Source organism: Myripristis murdjan, chromosome 20, assembly GCF_902150065.1.
Source record: "Myripristis murdjan chromosome 20, fMyrMur1.1, whole genome shotgun sequence".
NCBI classification, from domain to species: Eukaryota; Metazoa; Chordata; class Actinopteri; order Holocentriformes; family Holocentridae; genus Myripristis; species Myripristis murdjan.
This window is the reverse complement of record NC_043999.1, coordinates 10,199,601-10,225,974: the sequence shown is the minus strand read 5'-3', so window position 1 is coordinate 10,225,974 and position 26,374 is coordinate 10,199,601. Positions and strand designations below refer to the sequence as shown.

The 26,374-nt window shown below is 41.8% G+C and overlaps 1 protein-coding gene across 5 annotated transcripts in view; it reads left to right on the top strand.

Annotated features, from left to right (window-relative positions):
• Nucleotides 1-26,374, top strand: part of scrib (scribble planar cell polarity protein) — an 80,113-nt gene that overhangs the window by 14,714 nt on the left and 39,025 nt on the right. For all 5 annotated transcript variants that reach the window (XM_030079804.1, XM_030079802.1, XM_030079800.1 and 2 more), the window contains exons 2-6: nucleotides 19,155-19,272; nucleotides 23,191-23,269; nucleotides 23,855-23,944; nucleotides 24,906-24,962; nucleotides 25,380-25,443. In XM_030079804.1, coding sequence (XP_029935664.1) covers nucleotides 19,155-19,272; nucleotides 23,191-23,269; nucleotides 23,855-23,944; nucleotides 24,906-24,962; nucleotides 25,380-25,443 — 408 coding nt within the window. The remainder of the gene's footprint in view (nucleotides 1-19,154; nucleotides 19,273-23,190; nucleotides 23,270-23,854; nucleotides 23,945-24,905; nucleotides 24,963-25,379; nucleotides 25,444-26,374) is intronic.

Below are 26,374 nucleotides of genomic sequence, written 5' to 3'. Positions count from 1 at the left end.
CTCAACAGTCGTCTGTCAGAGCCCACCGGGCACAGGGAGATGTTGAGTGAGGTCAGGCACAAGCCAGTGAGTGTAGAAGTTCGGTAAGACTCCGTACCTCATGCTTCCATTCGTTGCACTACATAAGACATGCTGCCAGAAGCAGTAATTGAGCTATGTGCTTCAGAGTATAGTGTCACTCCTGTTGTATGCATTAGCCTCCCCTGGCTTTTGTGGTATTTAATGTAGTTTTCGAGCAACTGTCACAAACCAGGTCGCACAGCGTTGGGCATATAGAAAGAAATGTTTGAGACAGCCTCAGAGGGATCAGTATGTGCTTGCCTGTGTCTTCCTGCAGGCTTAGGGCTGGTGTTTTGGTCGTCCCCTGCGTTGATCCTCTGTGGAGTCATGTGGGAGGGGTGCAGAGACAACTCTGTAATTACGCTGTCTCCATGACATATTAATGGGGGTTTGGCTTGTAATCCTGAGTAACGGCATCCTTGTCCTCTGTGTTGCATTTAAGATAAGTGGATATATACTGCTAAGTCTTGAGTACTCCTCTGCCTGTGATTTAAAAGAATGAATCCACAACACAGTAATGAAGATCAGATTATATTTATTGTCAAAGCTCTGCTGTTTGTGATGATGATACAATGTAGATGCACATAGGTGGGTGTATTTTATCCTGTATCCGGATAGAGGAAGCCTTAGTTTAAGTTTTCAGTTCATAGCCAGTCAAGCGTCACTCTGGAGGTTTTGGCACCCTAGCTTCCTCATTGAACAAATGCTGGTCTCCAGGGTGACGGCTCTCCCAGGGCCAGTGGTTTGCGTGATGCAGCGGCACATTTATCCTGGGTTGTCACAGACAGACGCTAAATGGGCTGGTGCTTCCCTGTCACTATAGACCTTCCTCTTTGAATGCACAGAGGCCACTGACTTTCCAAATCTGCTTGCAACACAGCAACCTCTGCCCCAGCCAAACTGATCCCACAGGAGCAGAGGGAGACCAGACCTGCTAGTCTCAAAGTCACACTTTGTCCTTGGGCTTTAAAAAAGCTTACAGCAGCAAGGCAGGCACACTTCACAGCAGCTCCTAAAGTGGAGCAGTTTTTTTCCACAGGGGTTAGAATTCTAGATCGGTGAACTACATAGAGGCGACTTTGTGCTGCTCTTGTGGAAAGCATATTGAAATTAGTGCTGTACATCTTACCAGCCAGGCCTAAGTGGTTTTCTGAAGATATTTATTTACTCACAAATTCAAGCGGCACCATAAATTGACAGGCGTCCTGTACTAAACGTATGATTGCGTGCAGCCCTCGGTGTCCCTGGCTTAAGCATTAAAGGCAAGCTGCATACATTAAGCAGGTTAACTGAATTAAGTGTATTCTGTAGCCATTTGGTTGCATGCATGTTTCATGCAATTTTCCCCCGAGTTTGACCTTATGACTTCGGAACCAGTGGGAGAAAACAAACTCTCTGTTTAATCCAGATTTGTAGGCACTAGGCAGAACTGACAGATGTTTGTCAGTTCATGTGTATGCAGCACTGGGCTGTCAATCCCATTTGACAGGGTTTCTTCCATTGCATTTTTGTGGTTGAGTTATGAAATTATTTGGAAGTGTTACAAATCTGTTGATGAGCACACTAATGGGTTATTCTGTTTGTTTTTTGGCTAAACCTGGCTAAAATCAGTTCATGATTATAAATTGATGAGTGACTTTGAAGCTAGCCCAGTAGCAGCATCTAAAGCCATTGCTACGTGATAGAATTTTTATTAAGTGTGCTATTTTTGCCTCTTAATACAATTTTGACAAGTCATGACATCTTCACAGAGACATGTTATGACTGTACATGTTATGCCTGTAATACATGTTATGACGACATCTGACAATGTAGGTCAAGGCTCATTTTCTCCAAGGTGAATAGAAGGTTTTTTGCTGTTGCTGAATCTGTCTTGCCTCTGGCATGTCATGCTGTCAAAGCAATACTGGCTGGTCATTTTTACATAACCAGGCTTTGTGCTCTGAACAGCAAATATGATTGCGCCTAGGTGCTTTCATCAGAACAGAAAACTCCAAACCTGTTGCATACAGCATAGTCTCGATTGATGGCCCTACATTGGGGATTTTAGATTTTTTTTAAAACCTTTATCTGTCAAGGGAATAGCCCTTTTCAGTATTGCCATTCTTCATCAAGTTGCCCATATTCAGACCTGGAAGCTACCCAGTAAAACCAGTTTTCTACTTTTGCTCACTGGAACTGGGTTTTGCCTCACTTTGTTTACGGGGCTCCTCCACAGTTTTGGTGAGGGAGAAGTGAACATTTTTCTTTCACCGCTAGGCTGCTGATGTCACTTCAAAATGTTGGATGCAGTCTTTCCCACAGGTTGTCTTGTTATTTTGGTAGGGCTGGAATTTGAGTTTGTTGATGACTGGTTATAGATGCTTCTTTAAGCAAGGCCAGCTAATGGCATTGCATAATTACAGCTCTAAATCTTGATTGTTTGAAAGTTGCATGCTTCATGCATCATGGCACCTAAAGTGAATCCAAAACAAAAATTAACATGGTGGGCTAGTCGACCAAAAATTAAGATTGTATGAGAAACACTGGGATGATGAGTTAGGCCAAGGGATGCCACAGCTGTCTATGTCCAAGCCCATTTCAGCAGCCAGTGAACATTCCAGAGAAAGGGGGAGAGAGAAACATGGACAGAGACATAAAGAGAGGGAGACCTGTGTGAAGCCTTCTGAAAAAGGAAGAATGCTGAGGCCGTTTTTGCAAAACCACTGACGCTCAGCCACATGATCCTGTGAGGGAGGCCACAACCTGTACACACACAATGAACCAATTGTACCAAGACTGCTCATGCACGCACAACACACACAAAACACATGCACACACTCTCAGCCAGTACCTTTTTTTTCCTCTAAGGGTGTAATACACAACATGGACCACAAGTGACAATTTGCATGAAGTCTCTCTCCATTTGTATGAATATCCTGTTGTAAAAACAATCAAAGGGCATGTTACTACATGCAGAGTATTGATAACATCTTTTATCCCTTTGGCTTGTCCCACTGCTACTGTGATTTGTTGAACATGAGGAGAAAGAACCTGAAGTATAGTAAATCAGATTCCTCTTTGGGCTGGCCTCTTGTTATGAAATCATGACAGCAATGTGAGGAGCTTTCAGCTTTTACCACCCTCCAGTTCTAACTATAAATGTGACCAGCACCTCTGTGATCTCCGTTTGTATTTGGCTGTGAGTCAGTATGTATCCATGACCAGTCTTCCACATTGCCTGCCCGGTTCCTCTGAGGAGACTCCAGCAACTATGAAGCCAAAGTGCTCCTCTTAATGGTGCCACTCATTTCAAGCATGGTGCGTGTTGACAGTGTGTTGTCCAGGCAGGAAGGGATTGCATTAAACAATGCTTGGACTGTTAAGTGCCAAGGGCCTGGTTGCAGCAATGGTACCCAGCAGCACTGCTACAGTGCAGGACAAACTGAGAGCAGGCAGGCAGGCGGACACATACCGGATCCAGCCCATCCAGGAAAGAGCCAAACGTCCTCTGTGGACTATAAACAATAGGGCTTCTGGCTTTGTCATGTTTGTGGGAACACAGAAAGAGAGTAAGAGCGTGTGACAAAGTCATGGAGATGGAGGGGCAATCGTGGTGGACGCCAACTTACAGTTTTTGATTTCCCTGTACACTCATTCATTCCTGCCGTGTGAGAGCATAGCTGGGGAATCACAGGTCATTACTTGAACAAGGTTTGAATGGGAATGGACCACCCACAGGTTAGGTTAATAGTTTTGATCAGGGTGTCTGTAGGTCCTTGAAAAGACTTAAAAATTTTTTAGTAGCCTTGAATTTGAATTTATTAGATCATGCTCCTCTGCATCAGACAACATAACTAAATGTTATAAATGTCTCAGACTACTGAAACTAATACTTACACTTGCCTGTCACACTACTGAACTCGCTATAGTTTTCTTTCAAACCCAAAGGATATTGTTATAATAGCAGTTCATAAAATCATCTAGGCTTGTTAATAACTGACCATGTTCATACCTAAAACTTACCTTTTCATTTGATTTAGTACCTACTTTTATACTTGCTTACAATTCGTATTTGAAGAAGAAAAACATGATTTGTCAAAAAAAAATCATTCTCAAAATTAGTCAACAGTTGTCTTAAAAACATCTTGAAAAGCTATAAATTTGATTTTCTAATACCTGCAAATAAGTGTTGCATGCAAAACGTAATATTGGGAAAGCCCATCCCTTTGTGTTCATTTTGTGGTCATGATTTGTTTGAGGACTCCACCAGTGATTATGTTAATTTGCACACAGTGTTGATGATGCCACGCCCCCTTCAGTTTTGGCTCTTCACTAGAGGAAGTTTCCTTTAGCTATCACCGAGTGAGTCTTCAAACACACAGTGCAGGATTGCCATGATTGAGAGTGATATATTGCTCATTTCCTCCTCTGTAAGATTAGGCAATGGTCAATATACCAGTCTATTGATTGCTGGCTTGCTAATTAGTTTGATCGATGTGGAAGATATGCTGGCTGAAAGCTGAAATGGAATCATACACAAGGCAGTCGTAAGAGCCCTTGAAAGATCGAGTTCAAGACTTCCAACCTGGCTGCTGCTTTGAATTTGGTTTTGAATGCAAATTTGCACTGGGACACATAATGCTAGCTTTTAGTTTTCTCAGGATGTGTGTCTGTGTGTTTGTATGTGTTACTTTGTGTTGTTGAAGGTGTGGATGTGGTTTCCCTGGCTGTATGAGCTTTTCCTCTCTGTCACTTTGACGATTTTAGTAACCAAAGCAGTGATTAACCCCCCAGTATGGCAACACTGTAAGGATTATGTGTTTATTTATAAAATGCTGACTGGAAATGGCTTTACCACAACAAGCAATTGCCATTCTCAGTCACAGACATTTTGGTTGCCACATCTACTCATGCTCTCAGTGTTAAATCAAAAAGCACCAAGGAACAGGAATAAAACAACATGTTCTGCATTAAATGGTCCCATCCGAGGTTGTCATGGCACCCATATTTTGATTATTGATACAATACCAGTAATAATTGCAATATTCAGGGCCATTTTGATCCCATGGCAAAAAAATCATAGCACACCACAGGCATAAAAAAGGATATCAGTTTTTAATTAACTGTAACTATTGCTTTTCCTTATAATAATAAAACAAATTTTCATTTTAAATATGTTCAAGGTTATTTGGGGTAGTAAAAAAGAACAATACATAACATGAAGACAGAAACTGAAAAGTTGCAAAGTTTAAAAAAATTGCAATTACAATAATGTTGCTATCAACTGCTATTCCTCTTTAAAATCACTCAGGAGGAAAATATTTTTTCCAACAGAGCAGAGCACAAAAGGCTGATCAATCAAGAGGAGGTTCCTTACAACACAGAAAACAATATAAATACCAACATAAGAGGTTGTACAACAGACACAGAAATAGATTTTACTGAAGAGCCTTGAGTGTCTCTCTATGCATCAGTATCTATTAGTGTAAGTAGTAGTTTATCTTTTTTTGTTAATTGCAGTATTGTTCAAAAGGAATTCTAGTATATCAATAAAGTCCTCTCCTGGACAGACTGGACTCTGTTTGCAGAGGCTCCACTGTACATGCCATCATGCTGATTACAAAATTATACATCGTGATTCTAAAGCCAGCGCAGCATCTTCAAGTTGAGAATGTGAGAGGAAAGCGTGAGAGAGGTGAGAAGCAGGGCTGCTCCATGTGGGCTGTGAGAGTGTCTCCCTCTTTGAGTGTGTGTGTGTATGCATACTGGCGTTATTTTACATGCAGCCTCCTATTTTTTTCCCCCACTGTTAAATTTGTCAAGCGTACTTCTGGTCTTGTTTTGTGTGAAACAGTGTGTCTAGTATTGAGCGCACTGCATATTGATTTTGTTTTGAAAATCCATTATTAATACTTAACAAAAAATTGATAGTTTTGACACCCATAGTTCTGTCTTTCTTTATTGTGTATTTTTTACTGTACTTACATTACAGTTATGCGTCTGTGTGCCCAGTAGGAGTTCCTTGAGGGATAAATGTTGACCACATGTCACAGGTCAGAAAGGTTTTGATTGGGTTGCTAGATCTCTACTTGTCAGATGTATCAGGCTTGCTGCTCAGTTTCCGTCATTGAGCCATGTGCAGGAAATCAACACCAGCTACCAGCCACTTATCAGCAACTTGGCTGACCTGAATGCTTCGAAGCTTCGAACATCACTGTGGCAATCAGTGGCAGTATTCAAAGTTAGTTTTTTTTTGGTTTGGTTGTTTTTTTGTTTTTTTTTTAAACAGCACAAACACTTTCTCTTGACACAAACAGATCTGCTGCAGTTCTGCCACGGCACATCCACACCTCAAAAAAGCAGATCTGCCCCCAGATTCACACCACTAAGAGCTCCAGATAATTTATGTGGGCCCGCTGGAGACTCCTGCTCCTGCTCCATCCCTTGTATAATCTGCCACAGCCCAACAAACTTGCATCTGTAGTGACTACCTACTGGGACAGGATTCAGCCTCCAACATCCAGTATGCTAGAGTTATAAAATGGCTGGAATGTGTGACTATTACACATTCCACTGTGACAGTTACCCTCCGTGTGCTGTTATGCATGGGGTCCAGTCTGAGGGTGCTGGAAACCTCATGTACAAACAGCCATGTCATGTGTCATCTTTTCGTCTTTGTCCTCATTTACTTTTATCATATTTGTCAGTTGCAATCGAGGGGCCTCATTTGTGAATTTGGATGCATTTGTATTTTATGCATGTATTTTGAGACTCATGGAAATGATTAACTTCAGATGTGGTTGAGGTGAGCCTGCTTCAGCTCAGGACTTGGTCAAGTTTTAGAGTGGTTTAATGGGGTAATAAGTTTAAATAGGTTTGTATGCATTCATTTCTGAGTTGTGTATATGTCCTGGAGGTACTTTGCAGTTTTGTGTAGGCTATTTGTTAGTGGAGGAGCCTCTGAGCTTTAGCATGCCATGTCCACCTGTTCCCTCTCAATCTGTCTGCCTTAACTCTCAGTCAACAGCAGCAGACAGTGCTGTAATGTAGACTTACTGTTTACTGTACAGTACTCTGACATCCTATACAACTGCCTAATAACATTTTAAGAGCTGGACTTTGTTCCTAGACTGCATATTTAAATGACTACAGACAGGATCCATTAAAACTGTAACACCACATGAATGGAAAAAACTGTATGCATCTATAGCAAGCAAAGTGGGGAAAAGCCTCTGTTGCCACTGTCAGGGCCAAAAAAAAAAAAAAAAAAAAAAAAAAATTTAGATGCCATTCGCTCCTAGATCCAAAATATTTAGGAGGCAAGTGCAATTTTTAGGAGCCAAAATCTCCTTACATGAATGAATGAATGAAGTTTCACAAACTGCTGATTTAAAAATAAAAACAAAAATACTTACATTAACTGCGGTAATAAAGGTAACACTGATCTAATCATACTACCCAATGAAATTTTACGCGCATTGGCGACCACTTCAGTCACCATCTGGAGCCCTGCAGTGATGTTATTTGGAAAGCAGTAATTTAGAAATGCATGTATGTTGGAGCTTAGTAGAATCATTGCATTGGACTGTACTTACAGTAGGCAATTGAAGGCATTTCCTCTGAGTTTGGTGGGCTACAGTGTCATTGTTTCTGGCTGTTTACCATTCCTGAGTAGGGGGCTCCCTCTTTTCCTTAGGAGCCTGTGTTTTCATCAGTGAAAGTCAGCCTTTCCCAGCATTGACTCCTTTTACCTAGACAAAGATGCAGTGAGTCTCACGCACACACACACACAAAGCACACATAATATACATAGTTTTTGTGGTGTTTTTTTTTTTTTTTTTTTTTTTTTTTTTTTTTTTTTTTTTTTGGATGCATGGCCCTGGGGTGCAAACCCCTCAGTGTGGACCCTCCATCTATTCCCCACTCCTTCTTTCCTGAGTCATCTTAAAGAAATCAGACATTACAGTGAAGCATTACCATCTCCAGAGGGCAAGCAGAGCAGAAAGTTCATGCTATTTATGCACAATTTTTTTTTATAGCTATTAGTTGCCCTAGGCGCTACATGTGCGCCTGTGTTTGCCTTTCCTTACAGTGTGGCTGTGACTGTATATTGAATCATAGTGCATGCTCCGATGTGAATGTGGCAGCATGAATGTAATGTGATCCTGGGGGTAGAGAGGAGGGCACAGCGGGACAAAAGGGGGGCCTCTGGCTAAGGGCTGGCAGCAGCACAGTACAGGACACTGCCACGCAAATCCTGCTGTTTTATTAAAGACTGGACAGGCATCAGAGCATACACACACATGCACGCTCGCACACACATTTATATGTAAGGGAAAAACAAACTGTTCTGTTCTCACATGGAGCACAGGGGCCTAGCGAGTTGATGAGGCCAGGCGGGGAATAGATGCTGCTGCTATGGCTGAGGGCTGTGAGTTTGTTACTAGATAATATCTGACTGTGGAAAACACAATAGACTCATCTGTGATATGCAACAAATAGTAGGGCATGTTCAGTAAATGGACAGTACGGGCACTCTCTCTTTTTCTCTCTCTTCCTTTTGCTCTTTCTCTTTCTGAGCTTGATGAACAAGACTCTAAAATGGACCAACATCAACCTTAGCTGGGGAAAAAAAGATCCAACACTCTTGTTTCCCTGGCCCTACTCAGCCGATGTGTGTTTCTATTAAAGTAGGAGAGCTGCATTAACGGTGCTGGGAGGAGGAGGAGTGGACAGTGAGTTGAGAGAAAGGCATGGAGAGTGTCGAGTCAGCGTGGAGGACAGCATACCAGTGTGGGAGTGTGCTTTTATGTAGCAACTCCTTTAGCTAGTCTTACCCTGAGAGTCAAGATCCTTAAGATCTTGAGTAGCAGGATGGGGCGTGAGTGGTAGTCAATCACGAACAGCTTCAGAGGTGCTCGTCTGTTGCTGTCAGTGCATTGTGTGTGGAGGGAGGAAGGCAGGAAATAGAATTTACCCTTGGAGTTTACTGGGGAGTCAATAAAATATGACTCCCCTATCACTGTTGTTGGTAGTATTATTATAGACTAGGTGTTCAATATATTGCCTATATATTATTTCATGTTTTTAATTTACTTTGGAAGCCGTGATGCAGTAAGGTGGTGTTCAGTCTTGGCATTTATCTTCAGTGTAGTTGACAGTAGGTCATGGAATTTATACAATTACTCTATGGAATTTTGAAAAGTCTGTTCCAAATAAGTAAAATCAGGGAATTTTGCAATTAATTTTACAGATATTGCAATTCCAATGCGACTCACAATTTTAGTAGGAATGCTAATTTATGCATTATAAATTTCTTAATAAAATAATGATGATGTGGTCTTTTCCAAACAAGGGTGTTTTCTTAGATGTTTTGTGACACATTTTACCTTTATCAAACAGCTCCTGTATTTTGGATATTGCACGTGGCCATATTGCGATTTCAGTAATATTTCAGGTAATTGTTCAACCCTGCTTGGGACAAGTCATGGAATATCCAGGAATTTGTCCACTTTAATTTTTTTAAAAAGTCTGTTATTCACTAAAAGTAATATTTATTTTTGATCGTGGTCACATATGTGGTCATTTTCTGGTCCCTTGCAGAATAATCATCTTTAATAAGACTGAAGAGTATTTAAAATTTTGGTCAAGGAAAAAAAGCCACGTTGTGTTTACACAGGTCCCAGAAATACACCATTTTAGTCAATGGAAATCATGGAAACAGTAGAGAATTTTGCATTGGACATATATTGGGAACCCCGAGTTTAGACAAAAAGTTTCAACACTGTTATGCGTTGAAAGACATGAACTACAGTGGGCACGATTCCTTGCACCTACATTATGATATAATACTTGATATTGATCCAGTTGGTTGTGCTGTGTCTGCCAACACAAACTGAATGAAGAGGCAAAGGTTGAAACGCGGCCTCGTCGCTGACTTGATGTTGCTTGTTGAGAAGGTTGCCTATTTGTAGTCATTTGTATGTGCTGCATAAAGCAAGCAATAATCAAATAGCAGTATAATAGTCATTAGATTTGTGGTAGTAAGTTAGGTTGTGCCAGCATTATTGTCTAATTGCTCAAAGAGATTTCAAAGCCTGACTGAACATAAAAACTGCAACTGAGAACACTGATATTGAAGCACAATTTCTTAGGCCAGTTTATCCTGACTAAATTGTTATTTCCCTGGCAAGCGCTGCTAACACGAAACAAACTCAGTGCTGCAATAAAGGTGAAATTCCCCAGAATAGGCAGCAGGTTGGTACGAGGGCGGCATCAGCTCCAGCCAGGGCATCTCTATCGAGCCAGTGACCTTCTTGTGTCATTTCTTTGTTCATAAACCCACTTGATCAGTGTCCGAGTTTATTATTCGCTCTCCATTTAGGTAGATAATTCTTCACCCAGAAAACATCCTCATGGGGGTATTTAGTGGAGCAGGCTAACCGAGAGTCTTTTCCTTCAGTTATCTTGGCTTTAAGCCTACATAACCGTTTACACTCCACTCTGCTGAAGTGTCCTTGAGCAAAACATTAGATCCCCCCCAGCAGAGCCTGAATCCTCAGTCTAAAGTGAAAAGAGAATTTCTTTATCGGGGTGTCCATAGAGTATCACAGTCTGAAGGAAGATTCCCAGACAAAAGGTTTATTATATTAGAAACACACATGCAGACATTTTATGGCTTGTACTGTTTAAAGTTGCTCTTGTCAGTGAAGAAATCTACAAAATGCAGTTTCTCTCTATCACTCTCTTTTTTTTTAGCCCTTTGTTTACTCTTGTATTTAATGCATCTAGGGCAAAATTGTGACCACAGTATTTCAAAGAATGATGGTTTTGCTGATTTAGCTAGCTTTATGTTGTATGTCTCCTTACTGTTTTGCTGTCGGAGTGGAGCTGACCACTGTAAGCCCAAAGTACTGTTGTGTCATAGGGCCCTGTGTTTGTTCTCAGTGCAGATCAAAGTGACTGGTGGGACAGGTGGAAGTAGATGAGAGTTAGTCAGGCTGTCAGTCAAATGGGCCTCCCCATGCCCTGCTCTCTGTGTGGCCTGTTCAGCCTGGGTACGAGGCACTGGGGGTTCAAGGACAAAAGTGACACTTAAGTGAAATACATACCATATGCACAAAGTGTTGTTATGCATACATGGGCATGCAGGTGCACATTTTACCATAGTTGTGTGTCCTTTAGTTTGTGTGCTTCTATGTATCTCTGAAATGAATAAAATGATCTGTGGTATTAGAAGTGAAACACACACGACCCATTGTAAGTAGAATCCAGCAGTGTGATGTTGGTTTGCTTGTGGATTCAGTTGCTCATTTCTCTCATGCTCTGTGTGTGTCTCTCTCTCTCTCACACACACACACACACACACACACACACACACACACACACACACACACACACAGACGTATATACCTGACTCGCAGCCCATACAGGCAGAGTGTGTGGGAGAGGTTGGGTAAGTGCAGAGGAAGTGGAGTGGCATTCATGCAGCTCTGTAGTAGTGGGTAGGTGGGTGGATGGTTGAATGTGTGTGGGTTTGTGGTCACGCCAACTAAACTGCTCCACGCTGCAATTTGGGCATAGTGGACCAGACTAAAACCGAACAAATGGCATCCTAGGTTATTTCATTATATTTATGGCTTTGATTAAATTCTAAATGACATTTGTTGGAGAGAGAGGTAGTGAGTCTGCAGTCCCTTGAAAGCAGAGTGAGATAATTCACTGGTCAGGGAGATTGAGTTGAAGGCTGCAACCCCATTAGCAGTGCAGGGTGTCCAGAGGACTGTGGGATTCCATTGTCTACCCTCCCATCTTCATTAATAATCCACCATCAGTCCCTTTGTCTCTGCTCTTTACCATGCATACAATCGTGTTTCTCTTCTCCGAGTTGTTCTTCCCTGTTGCTTTTTCTATCCTTCTTAGTCATCCCTGCCTTTTGTTCCCACTTGCCTCTTGCCTCTTTCAAGTCTTCATCCCTTCATTTTCCAGCATTCTGTCCCCTCTCTCCTCTCTGTGGTGCACTCTTGGACAATGGAGGAATCCCCCTGGCTGGGCCGGAGGGAGGGGGGAGGCGAGAGCTGGCCAGTGACTGACAGCCCTGTATGGGGCCGCCCGCTCGTTCTTTGTCCTTCTGCCAAAGAAAATGGAGGGAACCCAGAGAGGTGGAGTAGAGGAGAGAGAGGGGAGGAGGACAGGCAGGGGCGTCATTCATGTGCAGAACTTTCGGACTTTGGGTTTGAGGCAGGGATGGGGGAGGGAATGATTTAGCCAAGCAGCAGAGCAGCTTCAGTCCATGTTGCTCCATTAACACAGGCCTCAAAGTGACTGATGATATATTCCTGCTGGAGAGTGTGCTTTTAACTTCACATAACTTTGCACTGAAACGATTAAAATCAGGGAGAGGAGGGCTGTTTCTTTATGATGCACACCTGCAGAGCATCCTTGTTCTCTTAGAGGTTTCTCATGTCTACGTAGGCCCCTGGCCCACAGCTGAACCATACACTGCTGAGAGTTTACACCACAACACTGACTGCAGCTATGTATAGAAGTGAGTGTGCAGTAATGAGACTTGCAAGCTAAGTGACCCGCCAACTTATTCAGTCAACCAAATCCTCTCAGCTTTTTCTTTCCTGGACACTGAAAGAGGCCAGGCCATCACAAAAGCATGTGCCTCTCCCCTCCCCTCATCTTCCCATACCCTTCCCTCCCACCAGTTTGAGCCCCTCACCCCACTTGTGTGTGTGTGCGTGTGTGTGTGTGTGTATGTGTGCAGTTTGTATAGTTTGTGTGCACTGTGAGGGCATGGATATTGGGAAGAGCCAGGGCACAAGGAGCAGGCTAGTGGGTCGTTTTGGCACAAGATTAGTGGCTGGGAGTGTGTGAATAGTGATTCCACTTCCAGAGGAAAGGAAACGTTTGAGAAAAAGACTGAAAAAATGAGGGACATGCAGAGACTAGAGTAGAAGTTTAATGCCATATAATTTGACTTCCTCTTTGTGGCCGACTTGGAAAAGAGCGCACACTAGATCCATTGATCAAATGCCTCTGCAGTTAGTTAATTCTTAGCAGAGAGACGAGCTGAGGCCTGACCCTCTGTTGAAGAGATTGGTGCAGCCCTCTTGGCTCCAGTCCTACTATTAGCCAAGGCTTGATGTCATTGTTTTTTCGCTCATTATGCCGGATACTCCTCTTGCTATCAAAAAGAATATTGTTAAGGCTTTTATGTGGGCTTGCCTCTTTACATTGGTTTTTCAGACAAAGGACCTGACCTTAGGTTAATGATTTAAGACAAACATGGAGTTAACTGTCTAGGGGGTTTCTCCACGGTCTCCTGCACACGAGAGCTGCATGTTGAGTGTGTCTAGTAAAGGGCAAGTTCAGATACAGTGTGTGTGTGGGCAGAGAGTAGCCTCTTCTGTGTGTAGTCTAATAGCGTGATTGGAAGGAAGCCGTAAGCTAAATAGAGTCACTTGACTGGAACACTGAAGTCTCTGTGTACATCAGGCTTCATCACACTGCACCTACAGTAAAACAGCACACTCACATTTGAGGGAGCACACACACCTAAACACACACATACACACTGCATTGCTGTAGTTATTTTGTAGTCACATTGTAATTAGTTTCCCTGGAGTGACAGGAGGTCCACAGACCTAAACACCCCTCCCTGAATTTACAGTTACTTTCAGCACACATAAACACCCTGTAAACACACGCTTAAACAAACACAAACCCCTTCTTATACACATAAACACAAATATGCATGTTAACATACCAGCCGGCCCCTCCTCCTGACCCACACACACATGCTGAGTCCAGCTACAGTAGCTAAAGTGTTCTTGGCCACCTCAACCAAAGAAAAACTGAGTCTTTGTAAACATTGATGTGTGTGTATGTTAATGTGTGTGTTTAGGAACTTTAGTACAGTATTTCCTGTCCTGTGACTTATGTTCACCCTGAAAATGCATAAACACACACACAAGCAAATGTACATCCTTGGAGAGCAGGCAAGCTGTGCAGACAAGACAGCACAGCATTCATATGGGGTCAACCCATTTCATTTTATCAAATAAAAAAGTAAAGATATTTATATTTATTATATTAGATTAATATTTAAATTCTAAATTTACAAATAACACTCAAGGAAAAAAAATCTAAACATGGAGTCTTTTTTTTTTTTCAAATATTGCCATTGTTCTCCAAAATTATTTGAGAATACAGCCTTAAAAATTGTGCACATAATCTACCATCAAGATTGTGTCCTCCAATCTCAATTACTGGCTGTTTCAAAGGGTTCAGCATGTTTTCTATAGGCCTCCCAAATTGCTTCCCACATTTATTTCCAACTGTTCAGTTTATATGTGATTCTCAACCAGCTGTATTTTTTGGTGTATTTTTAGGACATAAGTTTGATGGTAATTTACATGCAAAATTTCAGGGCTTCATCTCCAGTAGTATTTGAGGTTGGATTTTAGACATTGAATGCTGAAAGAGGAGTGATGGGGGAAAAAAACAGTACCACCCCCCATCTCTTAGGTTTTTTTTCTTGAGTGGTATTTGTAAAATTATAATTTAAATCTTATAATCTATTGTATTGTTAATATGTCTTTACGTTAAAAAAATATAATATACACACAAATCTAACACGGTCAGTTGGGGGCATTTGATGAATTGAGATGAATTTGACCGTATGACACTCCTGGTCTGGATTATTTGACTAGTGTGAGCTCTCCATTCCGTAGTTAAGGACAGTACTTTCCTCCGCTCTGGCATGGTTGGAGGAGATGTGCACACACATACAGGGCACTCTGTCATAGGCTCCTCATGGGTGACCAGGTTTCACTCATTGTATCTTAATGGGTGACATCTGACACATTTTTGCACCACAGAACCCATTTCACACTAGCATGAGTAGGTTGTATTGTGGATGTTAACACACCCAATGCAGCCCTGTGTGAAATCTTATTATAGCACAACTGAATCTGTGCAGCTGCTTCAGTTCTTCTTACACATAGACTTTTCAATCAGCAAGCTAAATTAGCAGCTCCTTTTTTCCTTTGAATCCAAAATAATTTGAGTGAAAGAGCGTCGGATTAACTTTTCATTCAACCAGTCGTGTTTTTTTAAATAATTAGCAGCCACAGTTGCATTTAGAAGAGACAAAGCTGATGAAACAGAGTAGCTACTTGCCAACATGGCTCCTCTATCTAGTACATTTTACAGCCTTGCCAGGACTTTGCTGATAGCTAGTGCTGATTTCTAATGTCGTTGCTTAGCTTCCCCTGCTTTTTTTTTTTTTTTTTCAACAATTGATGGAAAAGGTTTTAAAAGGAGGCCAAGGCTGACTTTTTGTCAAGGACTTTTGAATAAACTCATCCACCTTCTGAAGGCAAGGTCGAAGCTGGAATATAGTGTCCTAGTTTCCTAGTTTGCAAGTGTGCTCGGGTGATTCATAGCCTTCATAATACTGTAAGTGCGCTGATACCCCACACTGCCCTCTGCTGACATAGTAGTTGTTTTCCCACCTGTTCTCTCACGCATTTCTACTGCATCACACCCCACTTTCCCTTCCCTAGCCAAACAACTCTGGCAGAGGGAGGGCTCTGATACAAAGGCCCACTTGCGAAGTTGTAAAGGAAATGTAGCACAGTGGTTCTCACCAATGTGTCGGCTCACCCTACAGATGGTCATACACACACACACACACACACACACTCACTGAGATAGTTGTGGCAGGAGGATTCAGAGGCTGTGTGACTGACAGAGCAGACTGTTGTGGCTCACTAATAGCATATAGAGGGGACGGCAGTACACCAAATCCCACCGCTCCCACTTGTTGTTATTCCAGTCGACCCATTGACCCATGCTGCTTAGCAAAAGCACTATTGTTTCTCCTCTGTTTAATTTGAAACTCCATCCGTTGGTGGAAAATTGGCCTGGGACCTCAGATTCATCTGTGATTGCTGGAATTGCAGTTTAATTGCTATTTCAGTTCTCGATGCCTTTAATTTTTTCAGTCAGTATTTTGTGCACAGTTTTTACTGTTGTAGAAATAACTGAAAGAACAGACTGGCAGATGAGCTTGAGAGGTTGTCACATGTTCTTACTAAAACAATGTTTATGTCAATAAATATTGTTTTTCAAATTGCAAAAATAGCCTCCAAAATGTCAATATTTGACTTAAAATGTCATCAAACTTTCTGCACAAATCAATTCCAGCTACAGGGCTGGTTTGAGACCTGGACACTATTAAGCTGGATCAGACCTATGTCAAGGTTGGTTCATAGAGAAACACCAGGGAGCATGCCTGTGAGCGGGAACTCTGCAATGAATGGCCGTCTTTGTGAGTGTTCATAATCGTCCGTTCACAGGCCTGATTGCATTACAGTCCAACCTTCTTCCCATCAGAGCGCGGGCTCTGGACAGTCTTGAGAGATGAGAGAAACACAGCGATGCAAAGGCTTTCATTAGATGATTGGTTTAGCCTGGATGGAAGAATCTCCAGTTGTGTTCGCTCTGTGTTTGGCTTCACATACTTTGGTACCAGAACGGATGAAACTAGCTTCCCTGTGGAAGTTAATTTTGGATCTAGGCCCAAAAACAGTTGAGTCTAATGTTTTATCAGCAGGTGACTGAGAACTTGGAATCTACCTGCTCAGCATGTGTAGATGATCAAATAAGGTTTTGAAAGTGTATCTGTATCTGCAGCATAATAGCACATCTTTGTGTGTGTCTTTCCAAGCATCCTCGCCCCAGGAGACACCCTCCGACTGGTGTCACCTGTTCTGCCAGGGCAGCCGTGTCTCCTGCTGGGGGCCGTTTCCCATCTGGGCCAGGCTCGGCCACATGGCCCCCTTCAGCTCTTATTTCCTGTTCCTGCCATCTGATACCTGTCACTGAGCCAACACACCCTTTGTCGCTCTCTCTCTCTCTCTCTCTCCCTATCCATGTCTATGTCGCTCTCCTCCATTCTCCCCGATTCACTCTCCATTGAAGTGGTGAACAAACACCAGCCACCAGTCAAATTGCTATAAATTTTGGCTGTGGGGGTCAAGGGGACGAAGAGTCGATTAGTTGTTTTCAAAGTCTGGCTCTTAGTCGACTCTTGAAATTATGAGCTGCGTACAGCCCTGGCATCAACAACTGTAGTTGGTGGATCTAAAAAGTTGGTTCTCAGCCCTGCTCTGTCTCCTGCTGCCAGCCGCCAGCTGCCAGCCCTGCACTTGGTGCCCCAGAGGACTCAGGAGAGATCCTTGCTGCTATAGCCACCCTTCTCCCTGTTGAAATGTAAAACACACAACTAGTTATAGCAGAGTTATAAATTTTCATCGTCATTTTAATTTTCACAGAAACAACTATTAAAGTCACAAATATGTCTTCCGGACAACATGAATTGTAGGCCAGGGCATCTCTGTAGCACTCTAATACTTTATTAACAACATTTTGTCACACATTTTACCTTTATAAAAAAGTGTAAAGAACACACTCCCAAAAAGGTGCAGGTCATCAGTTTGTAATTACATTTTTAAACTGCAAGACAGAAGTGGGCGATCTTCACTATATTTTTTTTTATTTCTACACATTTGACCTTTATCAAGGCCACTTTGCCACATTGCAGTTTCGACAATATTTCGATTAATTGTTCAGCCCTGCTAGTTAAGAACAGGAAATGTGTGTCACCAAGGAACAGAGTGGAACTGAGCTGTAGCATTCTTCTCTCTGGCAGCTTAATTGTAGAGCTGTCTCTTAGCATGTCGCACTGAGTGTGTTGATGTGTGTGTGTGCATACGCATGTGCTTTCCACTGCTGTCAGGCAGTGACATTACAGTTAACACTGAAGAAGGGTGTGTTTTATCTGCTTTGTTAAGCATTTATACAACATCCTTGAGACATGAGTGTAACAGTGCTACATTTTTGTAACCCTGTTCCTGATAAGGAAGAAGCAATCCGGAAACTTTCTGGCTTTTCCAGTTAATTATGCCAGTCTCCGGGGTTATTGACACACAATGGTTGTCTTCAGCAGTGAGCACATCCAGACAGCCTGAAGTTTAAGTCGAATTAAGGTTCAGAATCCAAGCTCTCAGACTTGTGTGTGCCCTTTGCTCAGAAAGCATCCCTATATAATGACTTCCAACAAATTCCTGCCCCAGAAAGCCCAGGTCAGCATGTTCCTCTTGAATCTCCCATCCTTACTCTGTCTGAGAGGCTGACAGGACACAGTGGGTCCTCTGTGGGCCGCAGAACCACGGACTGATTGAGGAGTTAATAACTGCATAGTTTTGGACTGCTACTCATGTTGTTCTCTGTTCCCTGCCAGCCTGTCTTGTCTGTCCATATGAGCAGCAGAACACACACACACACACACACACACACACACACACACACACACACACACACACACACACACACACACACACAACACACACGGTGCGGCTGGAGGAGGAATGTTTCTGAACGCTGTCCCATCCAACAACCAGGCTCTTGTGAAAGCACTTGGCATGGCCACAGCCGCAGCACTCTGCTCTGCTCTCCTATCGAAAGCCACTTTGTTTGGCTGGGGTTGCCATGGCAAGGGGGAGTTTTTTAGGAATATGGCGGTGGAATGTTTTCAAAACTGGTTCTGGAAACAAGCCCTTAGTGAACATACAGGAGGTTTTGTATATATAGTTGGGCGTTGCAGTTAAGGCACTTTGATGTTCTCTGGCAGGAATACTTTTGATTTTTCGAAATCCGTTACACTAGGTAAGATTTAAACTGACTTAAACATGGAGAAGGATTATGTCTCTAAGCCTGTGGTCACTTTAACGATTCTTAAAATTGGATTTTATGAGATCACATTGCTCTGTGTCCACATTTGGCCTGTAAATGGCTGGAAAGCATCTCGCGAGGCTCTGTTAAATTCCAGTTACCGTGCCAGTACCACTTGCATATCTGGATTGGGGATCTGGTAACAATACTGTAGAAGCAAAATCCAATTTTTGTGCATCCAGACCTGCCACTTTAATGCTGTCCATGCATGATCTGATGATAAAGGTCACAGTGAACAACTGTGAGCATAAATCAATAAATATTTTTTATCTGTTTTATTAACAAGGTGTTGTCTGTCTTTACAGCCTTTCTTCAGACTACTGAACCTACGGAAGCTCGGTCTGAGCGACAATGAGATCCAGAGACTCCCACCTGAGGTGGCCAACTTCATGCAGCTGGTGGAACTGGACATCTCCAGAAATGGTAAACACACATGCAAAAAAAAAAAAACAACCCACATACACAAATGGGAAAACACAGGGGGCTTGTTGTTCACTGTGCACTTGTCTCAGCAGTACTATCCTGTCACCAGTACATGATAGCCAGCATGCTTCAAAGCCCAGTCGTTATCACATACCCAATTAACAAAATGTTAAAAAAAAACAAAAAAAAAAATCCATTTCTTGTCTTGTCTCCAAAGCTCACTCAGAGTACATTCCAATATCAAACCTTGGGTAACAAAAAGGCTCAAAAGCATGCTCAACAAAAATGGAAAAAAATTCAGTAGTATAGTTGAAGAGAGAAAACACGTAAATAACTAAAGAAGTCAAAAGGATAGTGAGACAGGCTAAGTTAGCCTATAAAAATAAAATTACAGATCACTGCAGCAATCCTGACATGCTGAGTATGGAGGAGAATACACCAACACAATCTACAAATCCATATACATAGAAGCATCAGAGAGGAAATCCTGCTAAACCAGCTGACTAACCGTTTCTCTTGTTTTGATAGGAATGATTTTAGTGCCCAACTTAGGGAGGAACAGGAGTCACCATCACCTGGAGTCACTGCAGATTTCAACCCCATCTGTTACTAAGTACTTAAGCGTGCAGGTTAATAAAGCTTGAGGGCCTGATGAAATGTGTGGAAGAACTCCTAAGTACTGTTCTGAGGAGCTAAGCAATGTGTTCCTGAGATTGTTCCAGCTCTCAGTGGACACTGGAATTGTCCTTGCTCTTGGAAAAACTCAAGATTTATCCTAGTTCCAAAAATCAGCAAACTCAAAGTCTTCAATGACCCTGAGACCTGTTGCTTTAATTTCACTGGTGATGAAAACTTCAGAGAAAATCATCGAGTCACAAATTACTGAGCCATCCCTTTATCCTCTGTAATTTGCATACAAGCTAGGGAGGTTTTAGAGCATGTAGGAGATGCTAAATTATTTCCTCTAGACAGCGTACACAAACACCAAGAATGCAAAAGCTCACTTGTCAGGTTACTCTTTGTAGGCTTTTTGTCAGCATTTAACACAATGCAGCCTCACCTTCTGATTGAAAAGCTGATTTTCCTGTTTTAAATTGGACCATCAACTCATAAGATGGTTTATTACTGCCTGTGTCCTGTTTTGAGAAAACTAATTATTAGTTAACAGAACACAGACAGTGGTCATTATTGGTGTATCATCTGGATTCCTTTGTACATCCACTGGCTCCCCACTGGGTTGTGTTCTAACTCAGATAAAGTTTTTAATATAACATGATATTTATAGTAACTATAAAAACCACTATCTGGTAAAATTGACAGGTGACAGTGTTTTGATGTCAGTCCTTGCTCTGTTAATTCAGTCATGTAGGCCTGTATAGGGAGAATTTTTAAATTAGTGTGATAAGTCATTCCTGGTTTTAAATGAGGCAAAGACACAGGAAATGATCATCTCTCCAAACAAAATAATAGTGCACCAACAATTCTTTATGAAGAAAATGTTGAAATTGTCCAGAGTTGTAAATATTTGGGAACTGTGTTTGATAATGGATTGAGATTCAATGAGAACACAGATGTTATTATAAAAAGCCCAGCAAGGTTTTTTGGTCTATGCAAACTTAATTTGTTTGGAGTTGACAGGACTGAAAAGATACTATGCATCATTTATTGAAAGTATTTTAACATTTTATTTGCTGGTTTACATCCCTCAGCTAGAAAGACAGGAACCAACTGCAACGAGTTGTCAATAACAGTTAAAAAGGCCCTTAAAAAGGTTCTAAAAAGGCCCTCAAGAAAACATAAGCTATAATTATTGATCCATTATATTGTCGTAGAAGCCCATTTTATAGAACAAATAGGAGAAAATTTGGTTTTACCCCTGAAGCAAATAGACTGGTAAACAGTAAATATAAAAAGGATCATCACTTGTTTACCTGAGTCAGTATTTAGACCCTTTTTATGCAACATACATGTACCAGTGCTTAATTGTAATTGTTTTATTTCCTTTTACTAACTGGTTTAAGAAGTATTAGGTTTGTTTTAGATTTTCATGTATTTACTCATTTCACTCATTTATCTAATTATCTATGTTGAATTTGTATGATAAATTTGATTGTTTTGTTGTTTTGCTTCAAATTGGCGTCTTGGGGATAAATGAAGAACGTAAATATTTGAATTTGAATTGAAAGTAAAAGAAAAACAATAAAAGCAGCCCCTAATGAAATATCTGTAACAAAAATATTTTTGGAGACGGCAGCAAAGCCAAATCAGTTGGAGAATAACCACACTAGCAGTAGTCAGCAGACAAAAATTAGGTTGTATTCCTTGCCAAAGCATCCAGTCTACCCCAAGCAACAGAAAACACGTGTCCATGGATCTCTGTGCCCTTGAAACATGAAATGGAAGACAAGAAAAAGAAAACGATCCGGGCCCATAAATCAGCCAAAAGACAGTGCCTCGTTCTGCCCTCAGTCAAACATGTCATACCGATTTCAGATGAAACTTGTCTCAGTTAGGTCTGCTGTTCTGCATTCTGCAACTCAGCAGCTGTTAGCAACACACACACACACACACACACACACACACACACACACACACACATACTTTGCCCTCTCAGTGTCCTTGTGTGGTGCGCACAGATATCATATGTACTGGTACCCAGTGGCAGGAAGGGTAGATATGAGGCATCTGTCCTGCTTCAGACTGCATCAAGCACTGTGAGAGCAGTGTGCAGTGGCCTAGAAGGGCCTGTCCCATCTGCCTGCCTGTCTGCTTGCTCCTGCTCTAGGACAACACTGAGCCAGATAAGCAATGTGTCACGGGCCCCTTGGCTCAGTCGGAGTTTCTTAACGTGAACATGCAGCCTTCAGTGCTTAGGGTTTTTTTCCACTTTCCTGTTCAGGCCAGTAGGTCAGGGTTTTATTACTCGTATAGGACATTTTCCTTAGGCCAACCAGGTAAAATAAATTAAAAAAAACATCAAAATAAAACATAATTTGGTTATAGGATATTAATATAGTTCTTAATATGCAGGAACAAAATAGCTGCAAAATAAGGAAATGAAAGACTGATCATGAATGAATTTAAAACGCATGGTTCTCATCAGCTCCGTGAAATTGATTCTTGTTGTGCTTGTTGTAAGATTTATGGATAAGTCCAGAGCATAAATTGATGCATGTTTTACTGATATTCATAGATGGGCCCGCATAACTAGCTGATAAAAGCTTTCCTGTGCATGTAATCAGCAGTAACATGGGGGGAAAAACATAAAATCCGAGAGGAACCAGAGGGAACTGATAAGTCTTCCTGTGCTTCCGGACCTGATGAGGCGCTGTCACCTAGCCGCCTTACATTGAATGTGTTTGCAGCCGTTATCATTGCTTTAAAAAAAAAATAAGCACTCTCAATCTGCTTTACTCAGAATTGACCAGCTAACAGTACAGGATTGATTCATTTTCAGTCCATACAACCTGTGACTTTTATGATGCAAGAAACATCCTTTATCTTTTCTCTTAGAGTTAAGTTAAGAAGTTAAGTTTTTGTAGTTCACGGTTAGGCTTACCACACCTGAGACAGCCAGCCTATTTGACTGAAACACTTAGAAACAATTAACACTACAAGTATAACTGCAATAAATGTGTGATTGCACACTAAATTTAGGGTATTGAGGAAAACAGGCATGTGAGGAGCACACTGCATTTTCTTTGACTATGTCCTCTCCTCTTTCCCCAGCACAACTTCCATCTCTCCCTCTCTTTCTCACTTTGCCCTTCCTTTCTCTCATTTCCATGCTCTTGGCCATCTGGTTGTGATTACGAGGGAACCTGAAATGATTTGTTCTATAGAATGTGAACCCCCAATCTTTCTGACTGTAGTGCTGACTCTTCTCCCCACCTCCCCTCCTCCTCTCCTCTCCTGCAGACATTCCTGAGATCCCCGAGAGCATTAAGTTTTGCAGGGCTTTGGAGATCGCAGATTTCAGCGGAAACCCCCTCTCCAGGTAAGTGGCCTGGAACTGCGCATCTCTCCACTCACTATCAGTATTAAAATATGTTGGTCTTAGCAGTGGAGGGGTGTGGGGATGTAAAACTACTTTGACATACTTCACAAAGCATGATAAATGTCATCTGTGTGCTCTAATTACTCCTTGTTCCTCTTTTAATGTGCAGCGAATTGTGTTTGAAAGACTGTGTTCATGTTTATTGTGTATGTGTATGTGTATGAACGTGTACATGCTGTATCCTCAGTTATAACTACAAAGCTTGAAAACGCTCCCCAGCTGAGATGAGATTATGTTCAGATCATGAGCACATGCCTGAAGGAGAGCATGCTCTGACCAAATGTGGCTCTGTATTAAATGGAAGTGTCACGCTAACCTAACAAGGGCACCACTTCTCCCCTGTTTGACTTCCTCCTATAGAACAGCATAGGAACTGTTGGCAAGTAGCATCGATGCTGAATACTTTTACAGATGGAAATTTTTACAGGGCCGATAGTCTGTGTGCTTCAACAGATCCCGTGCTTTGTATAATGGTATTCCTCTGCTCTTTTTTTTTTTTCATCCTTCCCTGTCTTTCTGCTGCAGATTGCCGGATGGCTTCACTCAACTCCGAGCACTCGCTCACTTGGCACTCAATGACGTGTCATTGCAGACTTTGCCCAACGACATTGGAAAGTATGTACACAAGCACAACAGTTCATACAGCACTGAAACATAACAGAGCTTCACATTTCAGCGTGTATAATCATATTTCGTTATTATAGTTTCTTCAGTTAATGATGATATTACTTGGAGATATTGTAGCATATAATTCATTTCATTGTTGTGGTTGTTTTTCAGGCAAGTTATATCCCTAGCTTGTTCAGAATACTATAGTTAGAAATTTAACTACTGTCAAACAAAGACACCAGATATCTCCAGTTTTAGCATCTCTTTAATAACTTCAGTTTTGTTTTCCTGTCATTTGCTTTGTAATCTCTACTGTTAAATAAATATAGCTGTAAAATGTGCAAAAAAGTAAATTTCCTCCCAAAGTGTATTGAATCGTCTCAGTCAACTTCAATGTCAAATCATAGTCTTACTCATTTGAAAAAAATGCCCTATCAGATTTTGTCAACATGACTGAAATTTGACTGTATGTTTCTTCTTATTTACTTACTTTGATAAAAAAAAATGTAATCAGCAAAAATCCATCCTATTCCATCCATCATTAATTTTGTGATGACAGTAACACTGTCCCCAAATGATAAAGAAAAAAATGTGATTATACATTTTGCAACCGTTGGGCAGCCCTGCAATATAGCTCTTGAATAAAAACATCCCAGTTGTTTTTGCCATCAAACTGAAGGTCTCCCGCTCAGTTAGATCCATGATACTTTAGTAGACTGAGCAGGCCTTTGAGGAGTGTAATTCTGTAGCCCAGTGGGGTCTGAGGCAGCCTGTCTCTGTGCTCAGGGCCACTGCTGTGCTCAGACAGATGGAGGAGCCCCTCACCATGCCAAGGCAGCCCAGACAAACAGACCTGCCATCTGACTAACCAACCTGCCTCTTCCCTTCCTTTTCTTCCTCTGTCCCCCTGCCCCCTCCCCCCTCCTCTTCCTTCTCTTTCATTCCCCTGCCACTCCTTCTTTTACAGCCTGGCCAACCTGGTGACATTGGAGCTCAGGGAGAACCTGCTGAAGTCTTTGCCCACGTGAGTGTCCACTCCCTCAGGCATATTGGACTGTGCCTCTTATCTCATCCCCCACCATCTCCATGGAAAAAGTCTAAGTGGCAATGACAATAAAATATGACAACATTTGTTCAAAATACATGAAAGAGTTCTAACAGCCAGTGCTTCTTCATTACTGGATGCTGTTGCTATTTGCAAATCAGCAGCATGCCCGATCTTGTGCAGATAGCCTGAACCTCCCTGATCTATGAATGCCGAGGCAGAGACAAAGACTGATGACAGCTTTGAAGCACTTGTAGTTAACTGAGGTTTAAAACACACCTCACACCGTACATGTGAATGAATGGTATGCATTAATCGTATGCAAAGCTATGCTCATGCTGTTCTTTCAGGGCACATGTTTGTGTGATTCACTGCTGTTTTTATGTGCATATTTAGGTCACTCTCTTTCTTGGTGAAACTGGAACAGCTGGACCTGGGCAGCAATGAACTGGAAGTTTTGGTAAGCCACAACTCTTCTACTTTTACCACACAATATAGATAACTCATTCTCAGTCTACAAATTCTCAATCATACACCCTTGTTTAAAACTGCCACAGAAATACATATTCTACATTTGTGCTGTTTGTGTCAGCATACACGCACAACCACATCCATCACAAATATGCCTCTCATATTCCCACCGCAAACCGTTTGATCCCAACCACATATTTATCCCACAAACACAGCAGAGCCGGTCTGTCAGACCTCAGGCCCTGTCTGTACTGTATTCAACACCGAGTGCTGCTTTTAGCCTGGGAACACCCACCTGTCGCAATAGGACAGGGTAAACAATTTCTGGTGACCTGACAAGGGCGGAGGCTGAACAAACACTTGACATAATGCAGAAGTCTTGCCTGCCTACCTTCTTGTCATATGTCAAGGCTCTGTTGACATTCTCCTTTATGCTATTTATCACTGAGAATTAACACTGAGTATTTCAAAGTCTTTGTTTTTCCAGTACTGCAAACAAATACTTGTTTGTTGAAATAAGAGCTTCAGCAAATGCTTGAGAACAGATTCCAAAAGCTTGTTGTATCTTGTTCAGCAGTTATTTAGCAGTCAAAACGATCTAAAATTGGATAATTCCATTTAAATTCTAAACTTAGATGAACTGAAAATCACCATCCTGCGAGAGTCATACTGAAGACAGTGATTCCAAGGCTCAAAATTAAATTATGAGGTCCAATTTCCACTCCAGGAACAGCCCAAATACCACTGAAAAGAAACTTTGTTTTTGCTCTCAAATGATTCATGTTTAAACGCAGTGGATGGTTCATGTTTGCTCTCCTTCACTGTTGCATGCATCATTTGAAACGCACATTCCCCTGGCTTTGTGTCACAAAAATGAACAAAAATAACAGACCTACGTCTTCTCTCTTTTGTGTTCCTTC